Source organism: Nerophis ophidion, linkage group LG10 (genome assembly GCF_033978795.1).
Source record: "Nerophis ophidion isolate RoL-2023_Sa linkage group LG10, RoL_Noph_v1.0, whole genome shotgun sequence".
In the NCBI taxonomy this organism is placed as follows: Eukaryota; Metazoa; Chordata; class Actinopteri; order Syngnathiformes; family Syngnathidae; genus Nerophis; species Nerophis ophidion.
In genome coordinates, this window is record NC_084620.1 from 45,964,511 (window position 1) to 45,992,096 (window position 27,586).

General features: G+C 40.3%; 1 protein-coding gene across 3 annotated transcripts in view; it reads right to left on the reverse strand.

Annotated features, from left to right (window-relative positions):
• Window positions 1-27,586, reverse strand: part of afap1 (actin filament associated protein 1) — a 172,695-nt gene that overhangs the window by 10,646 nt on the left and 134,463 nt on the right. For all 3 annotated transcript variants that reach the window (XM_061913920.1, XM_061913922.1, XM_061913921.1), the window contains one exon: window positions 919-1,109. In XM_061913920.1, the coding sequence (XP_061769904.1) occupies window positions 919-1,109 (191 nt within the window). The remainder of the gene's footprint in view (window positions 1-918; window positions 1,110-27,586) is intronic.

Below are 27,586 nucleotides of genomic sequence, written 5' to 3' on the forward strand. Positions count from 1 at the left end.
TTTGTAGTGCATTCAACTGAATATGGGTTGAAAAGGATTTGCAAATCATTGTATTCCGTTTATATTTAAATCTAACACAATTTCCCAACTCATATGGAAATAGGGTTTGTACCTTATATATTAACTTGCAGTGTTTATATTGTTCATATTACATATTCTTATGAAAGTGTTTGTTACTACATTATATATATACATTTTACTGTACATATTACATATTGTTATGAAGGTGTCTGTTCTTACATTATATATTAACTTGCAGTGTTTCTATTGTACATATTGTTATGAAGGTGTCTGTTATTACATGTTTTATATATATATATATATATATATATATATATATATATATATATATATATATATATATATATATATATATATATATATATATATATATACACTTGCAGTGTGTATATTGTACATATTACATATGGTTATGAAGGTGTCTGTTATTACATGTTATATGTATATATACATGTATATATACTTGCAGTGTGTATATGAACATATTACATATTCTTATGAAGGTGTCTGTTACTATAATATATATATACTAAGGTGTGTATATTGTACATATTGTATATTGTACATATTGTTATGAAGGTGTCTGTTACTACATTACGTTTTTTACCATCTTTAAAATCCTTAATAAAAAAAAAACCCCAATGTGTTCTGGTTTCTCATAATGATTGTGAACAATATGTAACAAAAAAGAGCACTTCCCCCATCAGACCTCACTTTTGGGTATGTATCCTCATGTTTATTCTAAACTATACTAATTTGATGCTAATCAGCCTGTGTGTTATCTTACTTTCCAAATGAGAACGTAATCGCAAATGGAACCGGAATTGTAAGCATATTTTCAATTCACATCCCGAGACATGAGGAAGTCAGTCAGCAAGTAAGTAGCAATGTGCTAACCTGGAGTGCAGAAGAGCTACTTTTTGGTTCTATGGTGAGACCTAGGGTGACTCCTCCATTCAAGGCGTTCTTTAGGCTGCCTTTGACCTCTGTGAGCTCCAGCTCCAGGTTGACTCTCTCTTCCTCCTTTTGCTTGCACTCCAACTCCACCTTCTTCAGGCGTGCCGTCATGGCAGCCTGCGATCGTTTGCCTGGTGGCAGAAAAGACTAATTAGCGACATGACACGTCTATAAAACATACATTCATGGTGGATTGCCCATCTGGTTTGAAGAAGAAACATGACCACGACATTTGGCTTTTTCATCATATTTTTTACTCTTCATTGAGGTTTCTTTGCGGAACTCCTCACTACCCAGTCACGAGTAGGGAGGCGACGTCAGAAAAAATCCTGTATGCCAAAGCTGGCGGTCCACAGAGACAAAGATTGTGAATGACTAAAAGGAGAGCTAACTGTTCATTTTACTGTTAAATCAATGCGGTCAGGTGCTGAGAGCGATGCAGAGTCAGACGTCTTTTTCTCGGTTTGGAGCGAGAGACAAAGAAAACAAACACACACACACGGACGTAGTAATTTAAGTGCCAGACTCCAAGGCGCACTTAAAATCCTTTAATTTTCTCAAAAATCGACAGTGCACCGAATAACCCGGTGTGCCTAATGTACGGAATAATTCTGGTTGTGCTTACCCACCTCGAAGCGATTTTGGTAAATGGTAAATAGGTTGTACTTGTATAGCGCTTTTCTACCTTTTAAGGAACTCAAAGCGCTTTGACGCTATTTCCACATTCACCCATTCACACGCGCATTCACACACTGATGGTGGGAGCTGCCATGCAAGGCGCTAAACAGGACCCATTGGAGCAAAGGTGAAGTGTCTTGCTCAAAGACACAACGGACGTGACTAAGATGGTAGATGGTGGGGATTGAACCAGGAACCCTCAGATTGCTGGCACGGCCACTCTCCCAACTTCGTCACGCCGTCCCCCGACCTCGAGGCAATTTTGTTTGGTACATGGTGTAATGATAAGTGTGACCAGTAGATGGTAGTCACACATAAGAGATATGTGTAGACTGCAATATGACGCTAGTAAACAACACCAAAACTTTAAATGTTCCACTAGAAATAAAGAATGTGGAGAGGCGGAGCCGGCAGTCCGACAGTGAGGCAGGGCACACAGAAGCCCGCCGCAAGATGGATCCTGCTGATGTGTATTTGAGACCTGCATAAGTCCTGAAAGTGTGCGCGTATCCGCCACGGTAGTCTGTGGGGACACCATAGTCGATATGCTTCTTCTTTTTCTCTACCATCTTGTTATGGGACATTCACCCTCTGCTGTTGCCATTTCTAATATAAAGTAGTTATATCCTTCCTTGTTTGTTTGTTTTGTCACGTATGATTTTCACCTGCCTCGGTTTTTGGGGACACACTTGTGTCCAATCAAGAGACTATATTTAAGCCTGCCCTTTTTATCGCTCGTCCTGGGTTCCTTGTTTGCGGTAAGAAACAGTCGCGTTTATATTTCTGGTTCCAGACTCTGTGCTAAGTGTTAGCCTTAGCTTCCCATGCGTTCGCCACGCTGTTCTTTTGTTTCTTTCGGTCTGTTTAGTACTGTGTATTATTTATTAAATCACCCTACCTTTACGTTTTCGTCCGGAGTGTCCTTTGCATCCCTGGGAGAACAAAATCGCGCATCACCATGCGACTCGAGCGTGACAATCCCACAGAAAACATTAAGAACAAAACTGCCAATCTGCGGATATCTAAAAAAGATTTGCTAAGGGAGTGAAAATGTGATACAAAGTTGCTGAAGAGAGGCAAAAGTGCGGTCAATGTATAAATATTTAATGTTGTCGATCCTCTGACTTGACCATCTTAAAAAGGCGGTATCGACAAGAGAGGGAGGAAATGCATGATTAGCAGTGATGGGTTGAAGATTAGTAATAGTCTGTCAACCAAAATAGTGCTTGAACTAGACTCAAATTCTGAATGAGGTTTTTACGATTGGATTTTTCGTAAAAGTGGATGTAGAAGAGTGGATTGGAGAGTCAACCAGAGCCTTGAGAGATACTGACTGAGATGAGTTAGCCTCCATAACAGAGGGGGATCAAATGCTTCATATTACAGCCAACATTTATGAATTCTAATGTTGGTCGCCCAGTAGTAAAACCTTAAGTTTGGTAGTGCCAATCCTCCCAATTATTTGGGTCTCTGCAAATATTGTTAATGTAACCTCTGCGTCTTTTTATTTCAAATGAAATCACAAATGTGATATTTTTACTTTGTTTTTTTCCCTGACTTTACTACCTTTATGAACAACTTTGTTCTGGACTGAACGAAAGCTGAGCAGCACGGTGGAAGAGGGGTTAGTGCGCCTGCCTCACAATACGAATGCCCCTGAGTAGTCCTGGGTTCAATCCCGGGCTTGGGATATTTCTGTGTGGAGTTTGCATGTCCTCCTCGTGACTGCGTGGGTTCCCTCCAGGTACTCCGGCTTCCTCCCACCTCCAAAGACATGCACCTGGGGATAGGTTGATTGGCAACACTAAATTGGCCCTAGAGAGTGAATGTGAGTGTGAATGTTGTTTGTCTATCTGTGTTGGCCCTGCGATGAGGTGGCGACTTGTCCAGGGTGCATCCCGCCTTCCGCCCGTTTGTAGCAGAGATAGGCACCAGCGCCCATCGCTACCCCAAAGGGAATAAGCTGTAGAAAATGGATGTATGGATGGATGAATGAAAGCTCCTTCCTATCTCTCTACTTGAACGACTGGATGACCCAGCAATACGACATTTTCTGCTCAAACTCTACACTAATCTCACTTAATTTAATGCTATGCTCAAGCTGCTTGACCATCGTGTCAATTAAGCCACGAAGGAGAGAAACGGACATGACGTCATATGCAACCCAGCAATAGTTAGCGATGATCCAGAACATTGTATTTTTGAGCCTGAATGTACGTAGGATGCTCCTCAAGACAAAAATGTATTGAAGCATAAGTCCTTCGGCGTAGCAAAACAAAGATTGTGGATGACTGACAAGAGGTTTACTCTGTTTATGTACAAACCCTGTTTCCATATGAGTTGGGAAATTGTGTTAGATGTAAATATAAACGGAAAACAATGATTTGCAGATCCTTTTCAACCCTTATTCAATTGAATGCACTACAAAGACAAGATATTTGATGTTCAAACTCCATCCATCCATTTTTCTACTGCTTATTCCCTTTGGGGTCGCGGGTACACCCTGGACAAGTGGTCACCTCATCGCAGGGCCAATACAGATAGACAGACAACATTCACACTCACATTCACACACTAGGGCCAATTTAGTGTTGCCAATCAACCTATCCCCAGGTGGATGTCTTTGGAAGTGGGAGGAAGCCGGAGTACCCGGAGGGAACCCACACATTCACAGGGAGGACATGCAAACTCCACACAGAAAGATCCCGAGCCCGGTATTGAACCCTGACTACTCGGGACCTTCGTATTGTGAGGCAGACGCACTAAACCCTCTCCCACCGTGCAGCCCATGTTCAAACTCATAAACTTAATTTTTTTTTTTGCAAATAATAATTAACTTGGAATTTCATGGCTGCAACATGTGCCAAAGTAGTTGGGAAAGGGCATGTTCACCACTGTGTAACATAGCCTTTTCTTTTAACAACACTCAATAAACGTTTGGGACCTGAGGAAACTAATTGTTGAAGATTTGAAAGTGGAATTCTTTCCCATTGTTGTTTCATGTAGAGCTTCAAGCTTCAAGTTCAAGAGTCTGGGTTCTCCGCTGACGTATTTTACGCTTCACAATGCGCCACACATTTTCGATGGGAGACAGGTCTGGACTGCAGGCGGGCCAGGAAAGAACCCGCACTCTTTTTTTACAAAGCCATGCTGTTGAAATGTGCTGAATTTGGCTTGGCATTGTCTTGCTGAAATTAGCAGGGGCGTCCATGAAAAAGACGGCGCTTAGATGGCAGTATATGTTGTTCCAAAACCTGTATGTACCTTTCAGCATCAATGGTGCCTTCAAAGGTGTATAAGTTACCCATGCCTTGGGCACTAATGCACCCACATACCATCACAGATGCTGGCTTTTGAACTTTGCGTCAAAAACAGTCTGGATGGTTCGCTTCCCCTTTGGTCCGGATGACGCAATGTCGAATATTTCAAAAAAACAATTTGAAATGTGGACTCGTCAGACCACAGAACACTTTTCCACTTTGCATCAGTCCATCATAGATCCAACTCGGGCCCAGAGAAGCCCGCGGCGTTTTTGGATGTTGTTGATAAATGGCTTTCGCTTTGCATGGTAGAGCTTTAACTTGCACGTACAGATGTAGCGACAAATGTATTTAGTGACAATGGTTTTCTGAAATGTTCCTGAATAATTGTGGTGATATCCTTTAGAGAATGATGTCGGTTTTTGATAAAGTGCCGTCTGAGGGATCGAAGGTCACGGTCATTCAACGTTGGTTTCCGGCCATGCCGCTTACGTGGAGTGATTTCTCCAGATTATCTGAACCTTTTGATGATATTATGAAATCTCTAAATTTCTTGCAATTGCACTTTGAGAAACGTTGTTCTTAAACTGTTTGACTATTTGCTGACGCAGTTGTGGACAAAGGAGTGTACCTCGCCTAATCCCTTCTTGTGAAAGACTGAGCATTTTTTGGGAAGCTGTTTTTATACCCAATCTTGGCACCCACCTGTTCCCAATTAGCCTGCACACCTGTTCCAAATAAGTGTTTGATGAGCATTACTCAACTTTATCAGTATTTATTGCCACCTTTCCCAACATCTTTGTCACGTTTTGCTGGCATCAAATTCTAAAGTTAATGATTTGCAAAAAAAAAAATGTTTATCAGTTTGAACATCAAATATGTTGTCTTTGTAGCATATTCAACTGAATATGAGTTGAAAATGATTTGCAAATCATTGTATTCCGTTTATATTTACATCTAACACAATTCCCCAACTCATATGGAAACAGCGTTTGTAATTCTACTGTTGAATATACAGACACCATTGCAAAGTGAGACCTTTCGTATCCACTTTGAAAGCTTGAGACAGAGAAAAGAAACAGATGGACATAGCAAATTATCGATGACTTAATGTCAATCGGTCCCAGCCTAAAATTGTGTGACTTTTTTTGATGCCGCCGTACATCGAGTTTAATGCTTTTTAATGCCATTTAAGGCCTTACATTTCGCAAAATCTATTTGATGACTTTTAAGGCTTTTTAATGACTTTTAATGCCTTTTAGTCAATCAATCATTCAATGTTTACTTATATAGCCCTAAATCAAGAGTGTCTCAAAGGGCTGCACAAACCACAATGACATTCTCGGCACAGATCCCACATCGGGGCAAGGAAAAACTCAACCCAGTGGGACAATGAGAAACCTTGGAGAGGTTCTGCAGATGTCCAGTCCATAGTGGATCTAGCATAATAGTGTTAGAACCTAGTCCATAGTGGATCTAACATAATAGTAAGAGTCCAGTCCATGGTGGATCTAACATAATAGTGAGAGTCCAGTCCATAGTGGATCTAACATAATAGTCTGAGAGTCCAGTCCATAGTGGATCTAACATAATAGTGCGAGTCCAGTCCATAGTGGATCAAACATAATATTGTGAGCGTCCAGTCCATAGTGGGTCTAACAAAATAGTGAGAGTCCAGTCCATAGTGGGTCTAACATAATAGTGTGAGAGTCCAGTCCATAGTGGATCTAACATAATAGTGAGAGTCCAGTCCATGGTGGATCTAACACAATATTGTGAGTCCAGTCCATAGTGGATCTAACATAATATTGTGAGAGTCCAGTCCATAGTGGATCTAACATTATATTGTGAAAGTCCAGTCCATAGTGGATCTAACATAATAGTGAGAGTCCAGTCCATAGTGGATCTAACATAATATTATGAGAGTCCAGTCCATAGTGGATCTAACATAATAGTGAGAGTCCAGTCCATAGTGGGTCTAACATAATATTGTGAGAGTCCAGTCCATAGTGGATCTAACACAATTTTGTGAGAATCCAGTCCATAGTGGATCTAATATAATATTGTGAGAGTCCAGTCCATAGTGGATCTAACATAATAGTGAGAGTCCAGTCCATGGTGGCTCTAACATAATAGTGAGAGTCCAGTCCATTGTGGATCTAACATAATATTGTGAGAGTCCAGTCCATAGTGGCTCTAACATAATAGTGTGAGAGTCCAGTCCATAGTGGATCTAACATAATAGTGAGAGTCCAGTCCATAGTGGCTCTAACATAATAGTGAGAGTCCAGTCCTTAGTGGATCTAACATAATTTTGTGAGAATCCAGTCCATAGTGGATCTAACATAATATTGTGAGAGTCCAGTCCATAGTGGATCTAACATAATATTGTGAGAGTCCCGTCCATAGTGGGTCTAACATAACAGTGTGAGAGTCCAGTCCATAGTGGATCTAACATGATAATGTGAGAGTCCAGTCCATAGTGGGTCTAACAGAATAGTGTGAGAGTCCAGTCCATAGTGGATCTAACATAATATTGTGAGAGTCCAGTCCATAGTGGGTGTAACATAATATTGTGAGTCCAGTCCTTAGTGGATCTAACATAATAGTGAGAGAATCTAGTCCATAGTGGATCTAACATAAAATTGTGAGAGTCCAGTCCATAGTGGATCTAACATAATAGTGAGAGTCCAGTCCATAGTAGATCTAACATAATATTGTGAGAGTCCAGTCCATAGTGGGTCTAACATAATATTGTGAGAGTCCAGGCCATAGTGGATCTAACATAATAGTGCGAGTCCAGTCCATAGTGGCTCTAACATAATAGTGAGAGTCCAGTCCATAGTGGATCTAACATAATAGTGAGAGTCCAGTCCATACTGGATCTAACATAATAGTGCGAGCCCAGTCCATAGTGGCTCTAACATAATAGTGAGAGTCCAGCCCATAGTGGATCTAAAATAATAGTGAGTGTCCAGTCCATAGTGGATCTAACATAATATTGTGAGAGTCCAGTCCATAGTGGATATAACATAATAGTGAGAGTCCAGTCCATAGTGGATCTAACATAATATTATGAGAGTCCAGTCCATTGTGGATCTAACATAATACTGAGAGTCCAGTCCATTGTGGATCTAACATAATATTGTGAGAGTCCAGTCCATGGTGGATCTAACATAATATTGTGAGAGTCCAGTCCATAGTGGATCTAACATAATAGCGAGAGTCCAGTCCATAGTGAATCTAACATAATAGCGAGAGTCCAGTCAGTAGTGGATCTAATATAATAGTGAGAGTCCAGTCCATAGTGGATCTAACACATAATAGTGAGAGTCCAGTCAATAGTGGATCTAACATAATATTGTGAGAGTCCAGTCCATAGTGGATCTAACATAATAGTGAGAGTCCAGTCCATAGTGGATCTAACATAATAGTGAGAGTCCAGTCCATAGTGGATCCAAGATAATAGTGAGAGTCTAGTCAATAGCGGATCCTACATAATAGTGAGAGTCCAGTCCATAGTGGATCTAACATAATATTGTGAGAGTCCCGTCCATAGTGGGTCTAACATAACAGTGTGAGAGTCCAGTCCATAGTGGATCTAACATAATATTGTGAGAGTCCAGTCCATAGTGGATGTAACATAATATTGTGAGTCCAGTTCTTAGTGGATCTAACATAATAGTGAGAGAATCCAGTCCATAGTGGATCTAACATAATATTGTGAGAGTCCAGTCCATAGTGGATCTAACATAATAGTGAGAGTCCAGTCCATAGTAGATCTAACATAATATTGTGAGAGTCCAGTCCATAGTGGGTCTAACATAATATTGTGAGAGTCCCGTCCATAGTGGGTCTAACATAACAGTGTGAGAGTCCAGTCCATAGTGGATCTAACATAATAATGTGAGAGTCCAGTCCATAGTGGGTCTAACAGAATAGTGTGAGAGTCCAGTCCATTGTGGATCTAACATAATATTGTGAGAGTCCAGTCCATAGTGGATATAAAATAATAGTGAAAGTCCAGTCCATAGTAGATCTAACATAATATTGTGAGAGTCCAGTCCATAGTGGGTCTAACATAATATTGTGAGAGTCCAGGCCATAGTGGATCTAACATAATAGTGCGAGTCCAGTCCATAGTGGCTCTAACATAATAGTGAGAGTCCAGTCCATAGTGGATCTAACATAATAGTGAGAGTCCAGTCCATAGTGGATCTAAAATAATAGTGCGAGCCCAGTCCATAGTGGCTCTAACATAATAGTGAGAGTCCAGCCCATAGTGGATCTAACATAATAGTGAGTGTCCAGTCCATAGTGGATCTAACATAATATTGTGAGAGTCCAGTCCATAGTGGATCTAACATAATAGTGAGAGTCCAGTCCATAGTGGATCTAACATAATATTATGAGAGTCCAGTCCATAGTGGATCTAACATAATACTGAGAGTCCAGTCCATTGTGGATCTAAAATAATATTGTGAGAGTCCAGTCCATGGTGGATCTAACATAATATTGTGAGAGTCCAGTCCATAGTGGATCTAATATAATAGCGAGAGTCCAGTCCATAGTGAATCTAACATAATAGCGAGAGTCCAGTCCATAGTGGATCTAACATAATAGTGAGAGTCCAGTCAATAGTGGATCTAACATAATATTGTGAGAGTCCAGTCCATAGTGGTTCTAACATAATAGTGAGAGTCCAGTCCATAGTGGATCTAACATAATAGTGAGAGTTCTTTCCATAGTGGATCTAAGATAATAGTGAGAGTCTAGTCAATAGTGGATCTAACATAATAGTGAGAGTCCCGTCCATAGTGGGTCTAACATAACAGTGTGAGAGTCCAGTCCATAGTGGATCTAACATAATAATGTGAGAGTCCAGTCCATAGTGGGTCTAACAGAATAGTGTGAGAGTCCAGTCCATAGTGGATCTAACATAATATTGTGAGAGTCCAGTCCATAGTGGATCCAACATAATATTGTGAGTCCACTTCTTAGTGGATCTAACATAATAGTGAGAGAATCCAGTCCATAGTGGATCTAACATAATATTGTGAGAGTCCAGTCCATAGTGGATCTAACAAAATAGTGAGAGTCCAGTCCATAGTAGATCTAACATAATATTGTGAGAGTCCCGTCCATAGTGGGTCTAACATAACAGTGTGAGAGTCCAGTCCATACTGGATATAACATAATAATGTGAGAGTCCAGTCCATAGTGGGTCTAACAGAATAGTGTGAGAGTCCAGTCCATAGTGGATCTAACATAATATTGTGAGAGTCCAGTCCATAGTGGATCTAACATAATATTGTGAGAGTCCAGTCCATAGTGGATCTAACATAATATTGTGAGTCCAGTCCTTAGTGGATCTAACATAATAGTGAGAGAATCCAGTCCATAGTGGATCTAACATAATATTGTGAGAGTCCAGTCCATAGTGGATCTAACATAATAGTGAGAGTCCAGTCCATAGTAGATCTAACATAATATTGTGATAGTCCAGTCCATAGTGGGTCTAACATAATATTGTGAGAGTCCAGGCCATAGTGGATCTAACATAATAGTGTGAGTCCAGTCCATAGTGGCTCTAACATAATAGTGAGAGTCCAGTCCATAGTGGATCTAACATAATAGTAAAAGTCCAGTCCATAGTGGCTCTAACATAATAGTGAGAGTCCAGTCCATAGTGGATCAAACATAATAGTGAGTGTCCAGTCCATAGTTGATCTAACATAATATTGTGAGAGTCCAGTCCATAGTGGATCTAACATAATAGTGACAGTCCAGTCCATAGTGGATCTAACATAATATTATGAGAGTCCAGTCCATAGTGGATCTAACATAATACTGAGAGTCCAGTCCATTGTGGATCTAATATAATATTGTGAGAGTCCAGTCCATGGTGGATCTAACATAATATTGTGAGAGTCCAGTCCATAGTGGATCTAACATAATAGCGAGAGTCCAGTCCATAGTGGATCTAATATAATAGTGAGAGTCCAGTCCATAGTGGGTCTAACATAATAGTGTGAGAGTCCAGTCCATAGTGGATCCAACATAATAGTGAGAGTCCAGTCCATGGTGGATCTAACATAATATCGTGAGTCCAGTCCATAGTGGATCTAACATAATATTGTGAGAGTCCAGTCCATAGTGGATATAACATTATATTGTGAAAGTCCAGTCCATAGTGGGTCTAACATAATAGTGTGAGAGTCCAGTCCATAGTGGATCCAACATAATAGTGAGAGTCCAGTCCATGGTGGATCTAACATAATATTGTGAGTCCAGTCCATAGTGGATCTAACATAATATTGTGAGAGTCCAGTCCATAGTGGATATAACATTATATTGTGAAAGTCCAGTCCATAGTGGATCTAACATAATAGTGACAGTCCAGTCCATAGTGTATCTAACATAATATTATGAGAGTCCAGTCCATAGTGGATCTAACATAATAGTGAGAGTCCAGTCCATAGTGGATCTAACATTATATTGTGAAAGTCCAGTCCATAGTGGATCTAACATAATAGTGAGAGTCTAGTCCATAGTGGATCTAACATAATATTATGAGAGTCCAGTCCATAGTGGATCTAACATAATAGTGAGAGTCCAGTCCATAGTGGGTCTAACATAATATTGTGAGAGTCCAGTCCATAGTGGATCTAATATTATATTGTGAAAGTCCAGTCCATAGTGGATCTAACATAATAGTGAGAGTCCAGTCCATAGTGGATCTAACATAATATTATGAGAGTCCAGTCCATAGTGGATCTAACATAATAGTGAGAGTCCAGTCCATAGTGGATCTAACATTATATTGTGAAAGTCCAGTCCATAGTGGATCTAACATAATAGTGAGAGTCCAGTCCATAGTGGATCTAACATAATATTATGAGAGTCCAGTCCATAGTGGATCTAACATAATAGTGAGAGTCCAGTCCATAGTGGATCTAACATAATTTTGTGAGAATCCAGTCCATAGTGGATCTAACATAATATTGTGAGAGTCCAGTCCATAGTGGCTCTAACATAATAGTGAAAGTCCAGTCCATTGTGGATCTAACATAATATTGTGAGAGTCCAGACCATAGTGGCTCTAACATAATAGTGTGAGAGTCCAGTCCATAGTGGATCTAACATAATAGTGAAAGTCCAGTCCATAGTGGCTCTAACATAATAGTGAGAGTCCAGTCCTTAGTGGATCTAACATAATTTTGTGAGAATCCAGTCCATAGTGGATCTATCATAATATTGTGAGAGTCCAGTCCATAGTGGATCTAACATAATATTGTGAGAGTCCCGTCCATAGTGGGTCTAACATAACAGTGTGAGAGTCCAGTCCATAGTGGATCTAACATGATAATGTGAGAGTCCAGTCCATAGTGGATCTAACATGATAACGTGAGAGTCCAGTCCATAGTGGGTCTAACAGAATAGTGTGAGAGTCCAGTCCATAGTGGATCCAGTATAATATTGTGAGAGTCCAGTCCATAGTGGGTGTAACATAATATTGTGAGTCCAGTCCTTAGTGGATCTAACATAATAGTGAGAGAATCCAGTCCATAGTGGATCTAACATAAAATTGTGAGAGTCCAGTCGTTAGTGGATCTAACATAATAGTGAGAGTCCAGTCCATAGTGGGTCTAACATAATATTGTGAGAGTCCAGTCCATAGTGGATCTAACATAATAGTGAGAGTCCAGTCCATAGTGGATCTAACATAATAGTGCGAGTCCAGTCCATAGTGGATCTAACATAATAGTGAGTGTCCAGTCCATAGTGGATCTAACATAATATTGTGAGAGTCCAGTCCATAGTGGATCTAACATAATAGTGAGAGTCCAGTCCACAGTGGATCTAACATAACATTATGAGAGTCCAGTCCATAGTGGATCTAACATAATACTGAGAGTCCAGTCCATTGTGGATCTAAAATAATAGTGTGAGAGTCCAGTCCATAGTGGATCTAACATAATAGTGCGAGTCCAGTCCATAGTGGATCAAACATAATATTGTGAGCGTCCAGTCCATAGTGGGTCTAACATAATAGTGAGAGTCCAGTCCATAGTGGGTCTAACATAATAGTGTGAGAGTCCAGTCCATAGTGGATCTAACATAATAGTGAGAGTCCAGTCCATAGTGGATCTAACATAATATTGTGAGTCCAGTCCATAGTGGATCTAACATAATATTGTGAGAGTCCAGTCCATAGTGGATCTAACATTATATTGTGAAAGTCCAGTCCATAGTGGATCTAACATAATAGTGAGAGTCCAGTCCATAGTGGATCTAACATAATATTATGAGAGTCCAGTCCATAGTGGATCTAACATAATAGTGAGAGTCCAGTCCATAGTGGGTCTAACATAATATTGTGAGAGTCCAGTCCATAGTGGGTCTAACATAATATTGTGAGACTCCACTCCATAGTGGATCTAACATAATTTTGTGAGAATCCAGTCCATAGTGGATCTAATATAATATTGTGAGAGTCCAGTCCATAGTGGATCTAACATAATAGTGAGAGTCCAGTCCATGGTGGCTCTAACATAATAGTGAGAGTCCAGTCCATTGTGGATCTAACATAATATTGTGAGAGTCCAGTCCATAGTGGCTCTAACATAATAGTGTGAGAGTCCAGGCCATAGTGGCTCTAACATAATAGTGAGAGTCCAGTCCATAGTGGGTCTATCATAATATTGTGAGAGTCCAGGCCATAGTGGATCTAACATAATAGTGCGAGTCCAGTCCATAGTGGCTCTAACATAATAGTGAGAGTCCAGTCCATAGTGGATCTAACATAATAGTGCGAGTCCAGTCCATAGTGGCTCCAACATAATAGTGAGAGTCCAGCCCATAGTGGATCCATCCATCCATCCATCCATTTTCTACCACTTATTCCCTTTTGGGGTCGCGAGGGGAGCTTGCGCCTATCTCAGCTACAATCGGGCGGAAGGCGGGGTACACCCTGGACAAGTCGCCACCTCATCGCAGGGCCAACAAAGATAGACAGACAACATTCACACTCACATTCACACACTAGGGCCAATTTAGTGTTGCCAATTAACCTATCCCCAGGTGCATGTCTTTGGATCTAACATTATATTGTGAAAGTCCAGTCCATAGTGGATCTAACATAATAGTGAGAGTCCAGTCCATAGTGGATCTAACATAATATTATGAGAGTCCAGTCCATAGTGGATCTAACATAATAGTGAGAGTCCAGTCCATAGTGGGTCTAACATAATATTGTGAGTCCAGTCCATAGTGGATCTAACATAATATTGTGAGAGTCCAGTCCATAGTGGATCTAACATAATAGTGAGAGTCCAGTCCATAGTGGATCTAACATAACATTATGAGAGTCCAGTCCATAGTGGATCTAACATAATACTGAGAGTCCAGTCCATTGTGGATCTAACATAATATTGTGAGAGTCCAGTCCATAGTGGGTCTAACATAATATTGTGAGAGTCCAGGCCATAGTGGAACTAACATAATAGTGCGAGTCCAGTCCATAGTGGCTCTAACATAATAGTGAGAGTCCAGTCCATAGTGGATCTAACATAATAGTGAGCGTCCAGTCCATAGTGGATCTAACATAATAGTGCGAGTCCAGTCCATAGTGGCTCTAACATAATAGTGAGAGTCCAGCCCATAGTGGATCTAACATTATATTGTGAAAGTCCAGTCCATAGTGGATCTAACATAATAGTGAGAGTCCCGTCCATAGTGGATCTAACATAATATTATGAGAGTCCAGTCCATAGTGGATCTAACATAATAGTGATAGTCCAGTCCATAGTGGGTCTAACATAATATTGTGAGTCCAGTCCATAGTGGATCTAACATAATATTGTGAGAGTCCAGTCCATAGTGGATCTAACATTATATTGTGAAAGTCCAGTCCAGAGTGGATCTAACATAATAGTGAGAGTCCAGTCCATAGTGGATCTAACATGATAATGTGAGAGTCCAGTCCATAGTGGGTCTAACATAATAGTGTGAGAGTCCAGTCCATAGTGGATCTAACATAATAGTGAGAGTCCAGTCCATAGTGGATCTAACATAATATTGTGAGTCCAGTCCATAGTGGATCTAACATAATATTGTGAGAGTCCAGTCCATAGTGGATCTAACATTATATTGTGAAAGTCCAGTCCATAGTGGATCTAACATAATAGTGAGAGTCCAGTCCATAGTGGATCTAACATAATATTATGAGAGTCCAGTCCATAGTGGATCTAACATAATAGTGAGAGTCCAGTCCATAGTGGGTCTAACATAATATTGTGAGAGTCCAGTCCATAGTGGGTCTAACATAATATTGTGAGAGTCCACTCCATAGTGGATCTAACATAATTTTGTGAGAATCCAGTCCATAGTGGATCTAATATAATATTGTGAGAGTCCAGTCCATAGTGGATCTAACATAATAGTGAGAGTCCAGTCCATGGTGGCTCTAACATAATAGTGAGAGTCCAGTCCATTGTGGATCTAACAAAATATTGTGAGAGTCCAGTCCATAGTGGCTCTAACATAATAGTGTGAGAGTCCAGGCCATAGTGGCTCTAACATAATAGTGAGAGTCCAGTCCATAGTGGGTCTATCATAATATTGTGAGAGTCCAGGCCATAGTGGATCTAACATAATAGTGTGAGTCCAGTCCATAGTGGCTCTAACATAATAGTGAGAGTCCAGTCCATAGTGGATCTAACATAATAGTGCGAGTCCAGTCCATAGTGGCTCCAACATAATAGTGAGAGTCCAGCCCATAGTGGATCCATCCATCCATCCATCCATTTTCTACCACTTATTCCCTTTTGGGGTCGCGAGGGGAGCTTGCGCCTATCTCAGCTAAAATCGGGCGGAAGGCGGGGTACACCCTGGACAAGTCGCCACCTCATCGCAGGGCCAACAAAGATAGACAGACAACATTCACACTCACATTCACACACTAGGGCCAATTTAGTGTTGCCAATTAACCTATCCCCAGGTGCATGTCTTTGGATCTAACATTATATTGTGAAAGTCCAGTCCATAGTGGATCTAACATAATAGTGAGAGTCCAGTCCATAGTGGATCTAACATAATATTATGAGAGTCCAGTCCATAGTGGATCTAACATAATAGTGAGAGTCCAGTCCATAGTGGGTCTAACATAATATTGTGAGTCCAGTCCATAGTGGATCTAACATAATATTGTGAGAGTCCAGTCCATAGTGGATCTAACATAATAGTGAGAGTCCAGTCCATAGTGGATCTAACATAACATTATGAGAGTCCAGTCCATAGTGGATCTAACATAATACTGAGAGTCCAGTCCATTGTGGATCTAACATAATATTGTGAGAGTCCAGTCCATAGTGGGTCCAACATAATATTGTGAGAGTCCAGGCCATAGTGGATCTAACATAATAGTGCGAGTCCAGTCCATAGTGGCTCTAACATAATAGTGAGAGTCCAGTCCATAGTGGATCTAACATAATAGTGAGCGTCCAGTCCATAGTGGATCTAACATAATAGTGCGAGTCCAGTCCATAGTGGCTCTAACATAATAGTGAGAGTCCAGCCCATAGTGGATCTAACATTATATTGTGAAAGTCCAGTCCATAGTGGATCTAACATAATAGTGAGAGTCCCGTCCATAGTGGATCTAACATAATATTATGAGAGTCCAGTCCATAGTGGATCTAACATAATAGTGACAGTCCAGTCCATAGTGGGTCTAACATAATATTGTGAGTCCAGTCCATAGTGGATCTAACATAATATTGTGAGAGTCCAGTCCATAGTGGATCTAACATTATATTGTGAAAGTCCAGTCCAGAGTGGATCTAACATAATAGTGAGAGTCCAGTCCATAGTGGATCTAACATGATAATGTGAGAGTCCAGTCCATAGTGGATCTAACATGATAATGTGAGAGTCCAGTCCATAGTGGGTCAAACAGAATAGTGTGAGAGTCCAGTCCATAGTGGGTCTAACAGAATAGTGTGAGAGTCCAGTCCATAGTGGATCTAACATAATATTGTGAGAGTCCAGTCCATAGTGGATCTAACATAATATTGTGAGAGTCCAGTCCATAGTGGATCTAACATAATATTGTGAGTCCAGTCCTTAGTGGATCTAACATAATAGTGAGAGAATCCAGTCCATAGTGGATCTAACATAATATTGTGAGAGTCTAGTCCATAGTGGATCTAACATAATAGTGAGAGTCCAGTCCATAGTAGATCTAACATAATATTGTGAGAGTCCAGTCCATAGTGGGTCTAACATAATATTGTGAGAGTCCAGGCCATAGTGGATCTAACATAATAGTGTGAGTCCAGTCCATAGTGGCTCTAACATAATAGTGAGAGTCCAGTCCATAGTGGATCTAACATAATAGTGCGAGTCCAGTCCATAGTGGCTCTAACATAATAGTGAGAGTCCAGTCCATAGTGGATCAAACATAATAGTGAGTGTCCAGTCCATAGTTGATCTAACATAATATTGTGAGAGTCCAGTCCATAGTGGATCTAACATAATAGTGACAGTCCAGTCCATAGTGGATCTAACATAATATTATGAGAGTCCAGTCCATAGTGGATCTAACATAATACTGAGAGTCCAGTCCATTGTGGATCTAACATAATATAGTGAGAGACCAGTCCATGGTGGATCTAACATAATATTGTGAGAGTCCAGTCCATAGTGGATCTAACATAATAGCGAGAGTCCAGTCCATAGTGGATCTAATATAATAGTGAGAGTCCAGTCCATAGTGGGTCCAACATAATAGTGTGAGAGTCCAGTCCATAGTGGATCCAACATAATAGTGAGAGTCCAGTCCATGGTGGATCTAACATAATATTGTGAGTCCAGTCCATAGTGGATCTAAAATAATATTGTGAGAGTCCAGTCCATAGTGGATATAACATTATATTGTGAAAGTCCAGTCCATAGTGGGTCTAACATAATAGTGTGAGAGTCCAGTCCATAGTGGATCCAACATAATAGTGAGAGTCCAGTCCATGGTGGATCTAACATAATATTGTGAGTCCAGTCCATAGTGGATCTAACATAATATTGTGAGAGTCCAGTCCATAGTGGATATAACATTATATTGTGAAAGTCCAGTCCATAGTGGATCTAACATAATAGTGAGAGTCCAGTCCATAGTGGATCTAACATAATATTATGAGAGTCCAGTCCATAGTGGATCTAACATAATAGTGAGAGTCCAGTCCATAGTGGATCTAACATTATATTGTGAAAGTCCAGTCCATAGTGGATCTAACATAATAGTGAGAGTCTAGTCCATAGTGGATCTAACATAATATTATGAGAGTCCAGTCCATAGTGGATCTAACATAATAGTGAGAGTCCAGTCCATAGTGGGTCTAACATAATATTGTGAGTCCAGTCCATAGTGAATCTAACATAATATTGTGAGAGTCCAGTCCATAGTGGATCTAATATGATATTGTGAAAGTCCAGTCCATAGTGGATCTAACATAATAGTGAGAGTCCAGTCCATAGTGGATCTAACATAATATTATGAGAGTCCAGTCCATAGTGGATCTAACATAATAGTGAGAGTCCAGTCCATTATGGATCTAACATTATATTGTGAAAGTCCAGTCCATAGTGGATCTAACATAATAGTGAGAGTCCAGTCCATAGTGGATCTAACATTGTATTATGAGAGTCCAGTCCATAGTGGATCTAACATAATAGTGAGAGTACAGTCCATAGTGGGTCTAACATAATTTTGTGAGAATCCAGTCCATAGTGGATCTAACATAATATTGTGAGAGTCCAGTTCATAGTGGCTCTAACATAATAGTGAAAGTCCAGTCTATTGTGGATCTAACATAATATTGTGAGAGTCCAGACCATAGTGGCTCTAACATAATAGTGTGAGAGTCCAGTCCATAGTGGATCTAACATAATAGTGAGAGTCCAGTCCATAGTGGCTCTAACATAATAGTGAGAGTCCAGGCCTTAGTGGATCTAACATAATTTTGTGAGAATCCAGTCCATAGTGGATCCATCATAATATTGTGAGAGTCCAGTCCATAGTGGATCTAACATAATATTGTGAGAGTCCTTTCCATAGTGGGTCTAACATAACAGTGTGAGAGTCCAGTCCATAGTGGATCGAACATGATAATGTGAGAGTCCAGTCCATAGTGGATCTAACATGATAATGTGAGAGTCCAGTCCATAGTGGGTCTAACAGAATAGTGTGAGAGTCCAGTCCATAGTGGATCTAACATAATATTGTGAGAGTCCAGTCCATAGTGGGTGTAACATAATATTGTGAGTGTCCAGTCCATAGTGGATCTAACATAATAGTGAGAGTACAGTCCATAGTGGGTCTAACATAATTTTGTGAGAATCCAGTCCATAGTGGATCTAACATAATATTGTGAGAGTCCAGTCCATAGTGGCTCTAACATAATAGTGAAAGTCCAGTCTATTGTGGATCTAACATAATATTGTGAGAGTCCAGACCATAGTGGCTCTAACATAATAGTGTGAGAGTCCAGTCCATAGTGGATCTAACATAATAGTGAGAGTCCAGTCCATAGTGGCTCTAACATAATAGTGAGAGTCCAGGCCTTAGTGGATCTAACATAATTTTGTGAGAATCCAGTCCATAGTGGATCCATCATAATATTGTGAGAGTCCAGTCCATAGTGGATCTAACATAATATTGTGAGAGTCCCGTCCATAGTGGGTCTAACATAACAGTGTGAGAGTCCAGTCCATAGTGGATCGAACATGATAATGTGAGAGTCCAGTCCATAGTGGATCTAACATGATACTGTGAGAGTCCAGTCCATAGTGGGTCTAACAGAATAGTGTGAGAGTCCAGTCCATAGTGGATCTAACATAATATTGCGAGAGTCCAGTCCATAGTGGGTGTAAGATAATATTGTGAGTGTCCAGTCCATAGTGGATCTAACATAATAGTGTGAGAGTCCAGTCCATAGTGGATCTAACATAATAGTAAGAGTCCAGTCCATAGTGGATCAAACATAATATTGTGAGCGTCCAGTCCATAGTGGGTCTAACATAATAGTGAGAGTCCAGTCCATAGTGGGTCTAACATAATAGTGTGAGAGTCCAGTCCATAGTGGATCTAACATAATAGTGAGAGTCCAGTCCATGGTGGATCTAACATAATATTGTGAGTCCAGTCCATAGTGGATCTAACATAATATTGTGAGAGTCCAGTCCATAGTGGATCTAACATTATATTGTGAAAGTCCAGTCCATAGTGGATCTAACATAATAGTGAGAGAATCCAGTCCATAGTGGATCTAACATAAAATTGTGAGAGTCCAGTCCATAGTAGATCTAACATAAAATTGTGAGAGTCCAGTCCATAGTGGATCTAACATAATAGTGAGAGTCCAGTCCATAGTGGGTCTAACATAATATTGTGAGAGTCCAGGCCATAGTGGATCTAACATAATAGTGCGAGTCCAGTCCATAGTGGCTCTAACATAATAGTGAGAGTCCAGTCCATAGTGGATCTAACATAATAGTGAGAGTCCAGTCCATAGTGGATCTAACATAATAGTGCGAGTCCAGTCCATAGTGGATCTAACATAATAGTGAGTGTCCAGTCCAGAGTGGATCTAACATAATATTGTGAGAGTCCAGTCCATAGTGGATCTAACATAATAGTGAGAGTCCAGTCCATAGTGGATCTAACATAACATTATGAGAGTCCAGTCCATAGTGGATCTAACATAATACTGAGAGTCCAGTACATTGTGGATCTAACATAATAGTGTGAGAGTCCAGTCCATAGTGGATCTAACATAATAGTGCGAGTCCAGTCCATAGTGGATCAAACATAATATTGTGAGCGTCCAGTCCATAGTGGGTCTAACATAATAGTGAGAGTCCAGTCCATAGTGGGTCTAACATAATAGTGTGAGAGTCCAGTCCATACTGGATCTAACATAATAGTGAGAGTCCAGTCCATGGTGAATCTAACATAATATTGTGAGTCCAGTCCATAGTGGATCTAACATAATATTGTGAGAGTCCAGTCCATAGTGGATCTAACATTATATTGTGAAAGTCCAGTCCATAGTGGATCTAACATAATAGTGAGAGTCCAGTCCATAGTGGATCTAACATAATATTATGAGAGTCCAGTCCATAGTGGATCTAACATAATAGTGAGAGTCCAGTCCATAGTGGGTCTAACATAATATTGTGAGAGTCCAGTCCATAGTGGGTCTAATATAATATTGTGAGAGTCCACTCCATAGTGGATCTAACATAATTTTGTGAGAATCCAGTCCATAGTGGATCTAATATAATATTGTGAGAGTCCAGTCCATAGTGGATCTAACATAATGGTGAGAGTCCAGTCCATGGTGGCTCTAACATAATAGTGAGAGTCCAGTCCATTGTGGATCTAACATAATATTGTGAGAGTCCAGTCCATAGTGGCTCTAACATAATAGTGTGAGAGTCCAGGCCATAGTGGCTCTAACATAATAGTGAGAGTCCAGTCCATAGTGGGTCTATCATAATATTGTGAGAGTCCAGGCCATAGTGGATCTAACATAATAGTGCGAGTCCAGTCCATAGTGGCTCTAACATAATAGTGAGAGTCCAGTCCATAGTGGATCTAACATAATAGTGCGAGTCCAGTCCATAGTGGCTCCAACATAATAGTGAGAGTCCAGCCCATAGTGGATCCATCCATCCATCCATCCATTTCCTACCGCTTATTCCCTTTTGGGGTCGCGGGGGGAGCTTGCGCCTATCTCAGCTACAATCGGGCGGAAGGCAGGGTACACCCTGGACAAGTCGCCACCTCATCGCAGGGCCAACAAAGATAGACAGACAACATTCACACTCACATTCACACACTAGGGCCAATTTAGTGTTGCCAATTAACCTATCCCCAGGTGCATGTCTTTGGATCTAACATTATATTGTGAAAGTCCAGTCCATAGTGGATCTAACATAATAGTGAGAGTCCAGTCCATAGTGGATCTAACATAATATTATGAGAGTCCAGTCCATAGTGGATCTAACATAATAGTGAGAGTCCAGTCCATAGTGGGTCTAACATAATATTGTGAGTCCAGTCCATAGTGGATCTAACATAATATTGTGAGAGTCCAGTCCATAGTGGATCTAACATAATAGTGAGAGTCCAGTCCATAGTGGATCTAACATAACATTATGAGAGTCCAGTCCATAGTGGATCTAACATAATACTGAGAGTCCAGTCCATTGTGGATCTAACATAATATTGTGAGAGTCCAGTCCATAGTGGGTCTAACATAATATTGTGAGAGTCCAGGCCATAGTGGATCTAACATAATAGTGCGAGTCCAGTCCATAGTGGCTCTAACATAATAGTGAGAGTCCAGTCCATAGTGGATCCAACATAATAGTGAGAGTCCAGTCCATAGTGGATCTAACATAATAGTGCGAGTCCAGTCCATAGTGGCTCTAACATAATAGTGAGAGTCCAGCCCATAGTGGATCTAACATTATATTGTGAAAGTCCAGTCCATAGTGGATCTAACATAATAGTGAGAGTCCAGTCCATAGTGGATCTAACATAATATTATGAGAGTCCAGTCCATAGTGGATCTAACATAATAGTGAGAGTCCAGTCCATAGTGGGTCTAACATAATATTGTGAGTCCAGTCCATAGTGGATCTAACATAATATTGTGAGAGTCCAGTCCATAGTGGATCTAACATTATATTGTGAAAGTCCAGTCCATAGTGGATCGAACATAATAGTGAGAGTCCAGTCCATAGTGGATCTAACATAATATTATGAGAGTCCAGTCCATAGTGGATCTAACATAATAGTGAGAGTCCAGTCCATAGTGGATCTAACATAATAGTGAGAGTCCAGTCCATAGTGGATCTAACATTATATTGTGAAAGTCCAGTCCATAGTGGATCTAACATAATAGTGAGAGTCCAGTCCATAGTGGATCTAACATAATATTATGAGAGTCCAGTCCATAGTGGATCTAACATAATAGTGAGAGTCCAGTCCATAGTGGGTCTAACATAATATTGTGAGAGTCCAGTCCATAGTGGATCTAACATAATTTTGTGAGAGTCCAGTCCATTGTGGATCTAACATAATATTGTGAGAGTCCAGTCCATTGTGGCTCTAACATAATAGTGAGAGTCCAGTCCATTGTGGATCTAACATAATATTGTGAGAGTCCAGTCCATAGTGGCTCTAACATAATAGTGTGAGAGTCCAGTCCATAGTGGATCTAACATAATAGTGAGAGTCCAGTCCATAGTGGCTCTAACATAATAGTGAGAGTCCAGTCCTTAGTGGATCTAACATAATTTTGTGAGAATCCAGTCCATAGTGGATCTAACATAATATTGTGAGAGTCCAGTCCATAGTGGATCTAACATAATATTGTGAGAGTCCCGTCCATAGTGGGTCTAACAGAATAGTGTGAGAGTCCAGTCCATAGTGGATCTAACATAATATTGTGAGAGTCCAGTCCATAGTGGGTGTAACATAATATTGTGAGTCCAGTCCTTAGTGGATCTAACATAATAGTGAGAGAATCCAGTCCATAGTGGATCTAACATAAAATTGTGAGAGTCCAGTCCATAGTGGATCCAACATAATAGTGAGAGTCCAGTCCATAGTGGGTCTAACATAATATTGTGAGATTCCAGGCCATAGTGGATCTAACATAATAGTGCGAGTCCAGTCCATAGTGGCTCTAACATAATTGTGAGAGTCCAGTCCATAGTGGATCTAACATAATAGTGAGAGTCCAGTCCATAGTGGATCTAACATAATAGTGCGAGTCCAGTCCATAGTGGCTCTAACATAATAGTGAGAGTCCAGCCCATAGTGGATCTAACATAATAGTGAGTGTCCAGTCCATAGTGGACCTAACATAATATTGTGAGAGTCCAGTCCATAGTGGATCTAACATAATAGTGAGAGTCCAGTCCATAGTGGATCTAACATAACATTATGAGAGTCCAGTCCATAGTGGATCTAACATAATACTGAGAGTCCAGCCCATTGTGGATCTAACATAATATTGTGAGAGTCCAGTCCATAGTGGGTCTAACATAATATTGTGAGAGTCCAGGCCATAGTGGATCTAACATAATAATGCGAGTCCAGTCCATAGTGGCTCTAACATAATAGTGAGAGTCCAGTCCATAGTGGATCTAACATAATACTGAGAGTCCAGTCCATTGTGGATCTAACATAATACTGAGAGTCCAGTCCATTGTGGATCTAACATAATATTGTGAGAGTCCAGTCCATGGTGGATCTAACATAATATTGTGAGAGTCCAGTCCATAGTGGATCTAACATAATAGCGAGAGTCCAGTCCATAGTGGATCTAACATAATAGCGAGAGTCCAGTCCATAGTGGATCTAATATAATAGTGACAGTCCAGTCCATAGTGGATCTAACATAATAGTGAGAGTCCAGTCAATAGTGGATCTAACATAATATTGTGAGAGTCCAGTCCATAGTGGATCTAATATAATAGTGAGAGTCCAGTCCATAGTGGATCTAACATAATAGTGAGAGTCAAGTCCATAGTGGATCTAACATAATAGTGAGAGTCTAGTCAATAGTGGATCTAACATAATAGTGAGAGTCCAGTCCATAGTGGATCTAACATAATATTGTGAGAGTCCCGTCCATAGTGGGTCTAACATAACAGTGTGAGAGTCCAGTCCATAGTGGATCTAACATAATAATGTGAGAGTCCAGTCCATAGTGGGTCTAACAGAATAGTGTGAGAGTCCAGTCCATAGTGGATCTAACATAATATTGTGAGAGTCCAGTCCATAGTGGATCTAACATAATATTGTGAGTCCAGTCCTTAGTGGATCTAACATAATAGTGAGAGAATCCAGTCCATAGTGGGTCTAACATAATAGTGTGAGTCCAGTCCATAGTGGCTCTAACATAATAGTGAGAGTCCAGTCCATAGTGGATCTAACATAATAGTGAGAGTCCAGTCCACAGTGGATCTAACATAATAGTGCGAGTCCAATCCATAGTGGCTCTAACATAATAGTGAGAGTCCAGTCCATAGTGGATCTAACATAATAGTGAGTGTCCAGTCCATAGTTGATCTAACATAATATTGTGAGAGTCCAGTCCATAGTGCATCTAACATAATAGTGAGAGTCCAGTCCATAGTGGATCTAACATAATATTATGAGAGTCCAGTCCATAGTGGATCTAACATAATACTGAGAGTCCAGTCCATTGTGGATCTAACATAATATTGTGAGAGTCCAGTCCATAGTGGATCTAACATAATAGTGAGAGTCCAGTCCATAGTGGCTCTAACATAATAGTGAGAGTCCAGTCCTTAGTGGATCTAACATAATTTTGTGAGAATCCAGTCCATAGTGGATCTAACATAATATTGTGAGGGTCCAGTCCATAGTGGATCTAACATAATATTGTGAGAGTCCCGTCCATAGTGGGTCTAACAGAATAGTGTGAGAGTCCAGTCCATAGTGGATCTAACATTATATTGTGAGAGTCCAGTCCATAGTGGGTGTAACATAATATTGTGAGTCCAGTCCTTAGTGGATCTAACATAATAGTGAGAGAATCCAGTCCTTAGTGGATCTAACATAAAATTGTGAGAGTCCAGTCCATAGTGGATCTAACATAACAGTGAGAGTCCAGTCCATAGTGGGTCTAACATAATATTGTGAGAGTCCAGGCCATAATGGATCTAACATAATAGTGCGAGTCCAGTCCATAGTGGCTCTAACATAATAGTGAGAGTCCAGTCCATAGTGGATCTAACATAATAGTGAGAATCCAGTCCATAGTGGATCTAACATAATAGTGCGAGTCCAGTCCATAGTGGCTCTAACATAATAGTGAGAGTCCAGCCCATAGTGGATCTAACATAATAGTGAGTGTCCAGTCCATAGTGGATCTAACATAATATTGTGAGAGTCCAGTCCATAGTGGATCTAACATAATAGTGAGAGTCCAGTCCATAGTGGATCTAACATAATACTGAGAGTCCATTCCATTGTGGATCTAACATAATATTGTGAGAGTCCAGTCCATAGTGGGTCTAACATAATATTGTGAGAGTCCAGGCCATAGTGGATCTAACATAATAATGCGAGTCCAGTCCATAGTGGCTCTAACATAATAGTGAGAGTCCAGTCCATAGTGGACCTAACATAATAGTGAGAGTCCAGTCCATAGTGGATCTAACATAATAGTGCGAGTCCAGTCCATAGTGGCTCTAACATAATAGTGAGATTCCAGCCCATAGTGGATCTAACATAATAGTGAGTGTTCAGTCCATAGTGGATCTAACATAATATTGTGAGAGTCCAGTCCATAGTGGATCTAACATAATAGTGAGAGTCCAGTCCATAGTGGATCTAACATAATATTATGAGAGTCCAGTCCATAGTGGATCTAACATAATACTGAGAGTCCAGTCCATTGTGGATCTAACATAATATTGTGAGAGTCCAGTCCATGGTGGATCTAACATAATATTGTGAGAGTCCAGTCCATAGTGGATCTAACATAATAGCGAGAGTCCAGTCCATAGTGGATCTAACATAATAGCGAGAGTCCAGTCCATAGTGGATCTAATATAATAGTGAGAGTCCAGTCCATAGTGGATCTAACATAATAGTGAGAGTCCAGTCAATAGTGGATCTAACATAATATTGTGAGAGTCCAGTCCATAGTGGATCTAACATAATAGTGAGAGTCCAGTCCATAGTGGATCCAACATAATAGTGAGAGTCCAGTCCATAGTGGACCTAACATAATAGTGAGAGTCTAGTCAATAGTGGATCTAATATAATAGTGAGAGTCCAGTCCATAGTGGATCTAACATAATATTGTGAGAGTCCCGTCCATAGTGGGTCTAACATAACAGTGTGAGAGTCCAGTCCATAGTGGATCTAACATAATAATGTGAGAGTCCAGTCCATAGTGGGTCTAACATAATAGTGAGAGTCCAGTCCATAGTGGATCTAACATAATATTATGAGAGTCCAGTCCATAGTGGATCTAACATAATAATGTGAGAGTCCAGTCCATAGTGGGTCTAACATAATAGTGAGAGTCCAGTCCATAGTGGATCTAAGATAATATTATGAGAGTCCAGTCCATAGTGGATCTAACATAATAATGTGAGAGTCCAGTCCATAGTGGGTCTAACAGAATAGTGTGAGAGTCCAGTCCATAGTGGATCTAACATAATATTGTGAGAGTCCAGTCCATAGTGGATCTAACATAATATTGTGAGTCCAGTCCTTAGTGGATCTAACATAATAGTGAGAGAATCCAGTCCATAGTGGGTCTAACATAATAATGTGAGAGTCCAGTCCATAGTGGGTCTAACATAATAGTGAGAGTCCAGTCCATAGTGGATCTAACATAATATTATGAGAGTCCAGTCCATAGTGGATCTAACATAATAATGTGAGAGTCCAGTCCATAGTGGGTCTAACAGAATAGTGTGAGAGTCCAGTCCATAGTGGATCTAACATAATATTATGAGAGTCCAGTCCATAGTGGATCTAACATAATACTGAGAGTCCAGTCCATTGTGGATCTAACATAATATTGTGAGAGTCCAGTCCATAGTGGATCTAA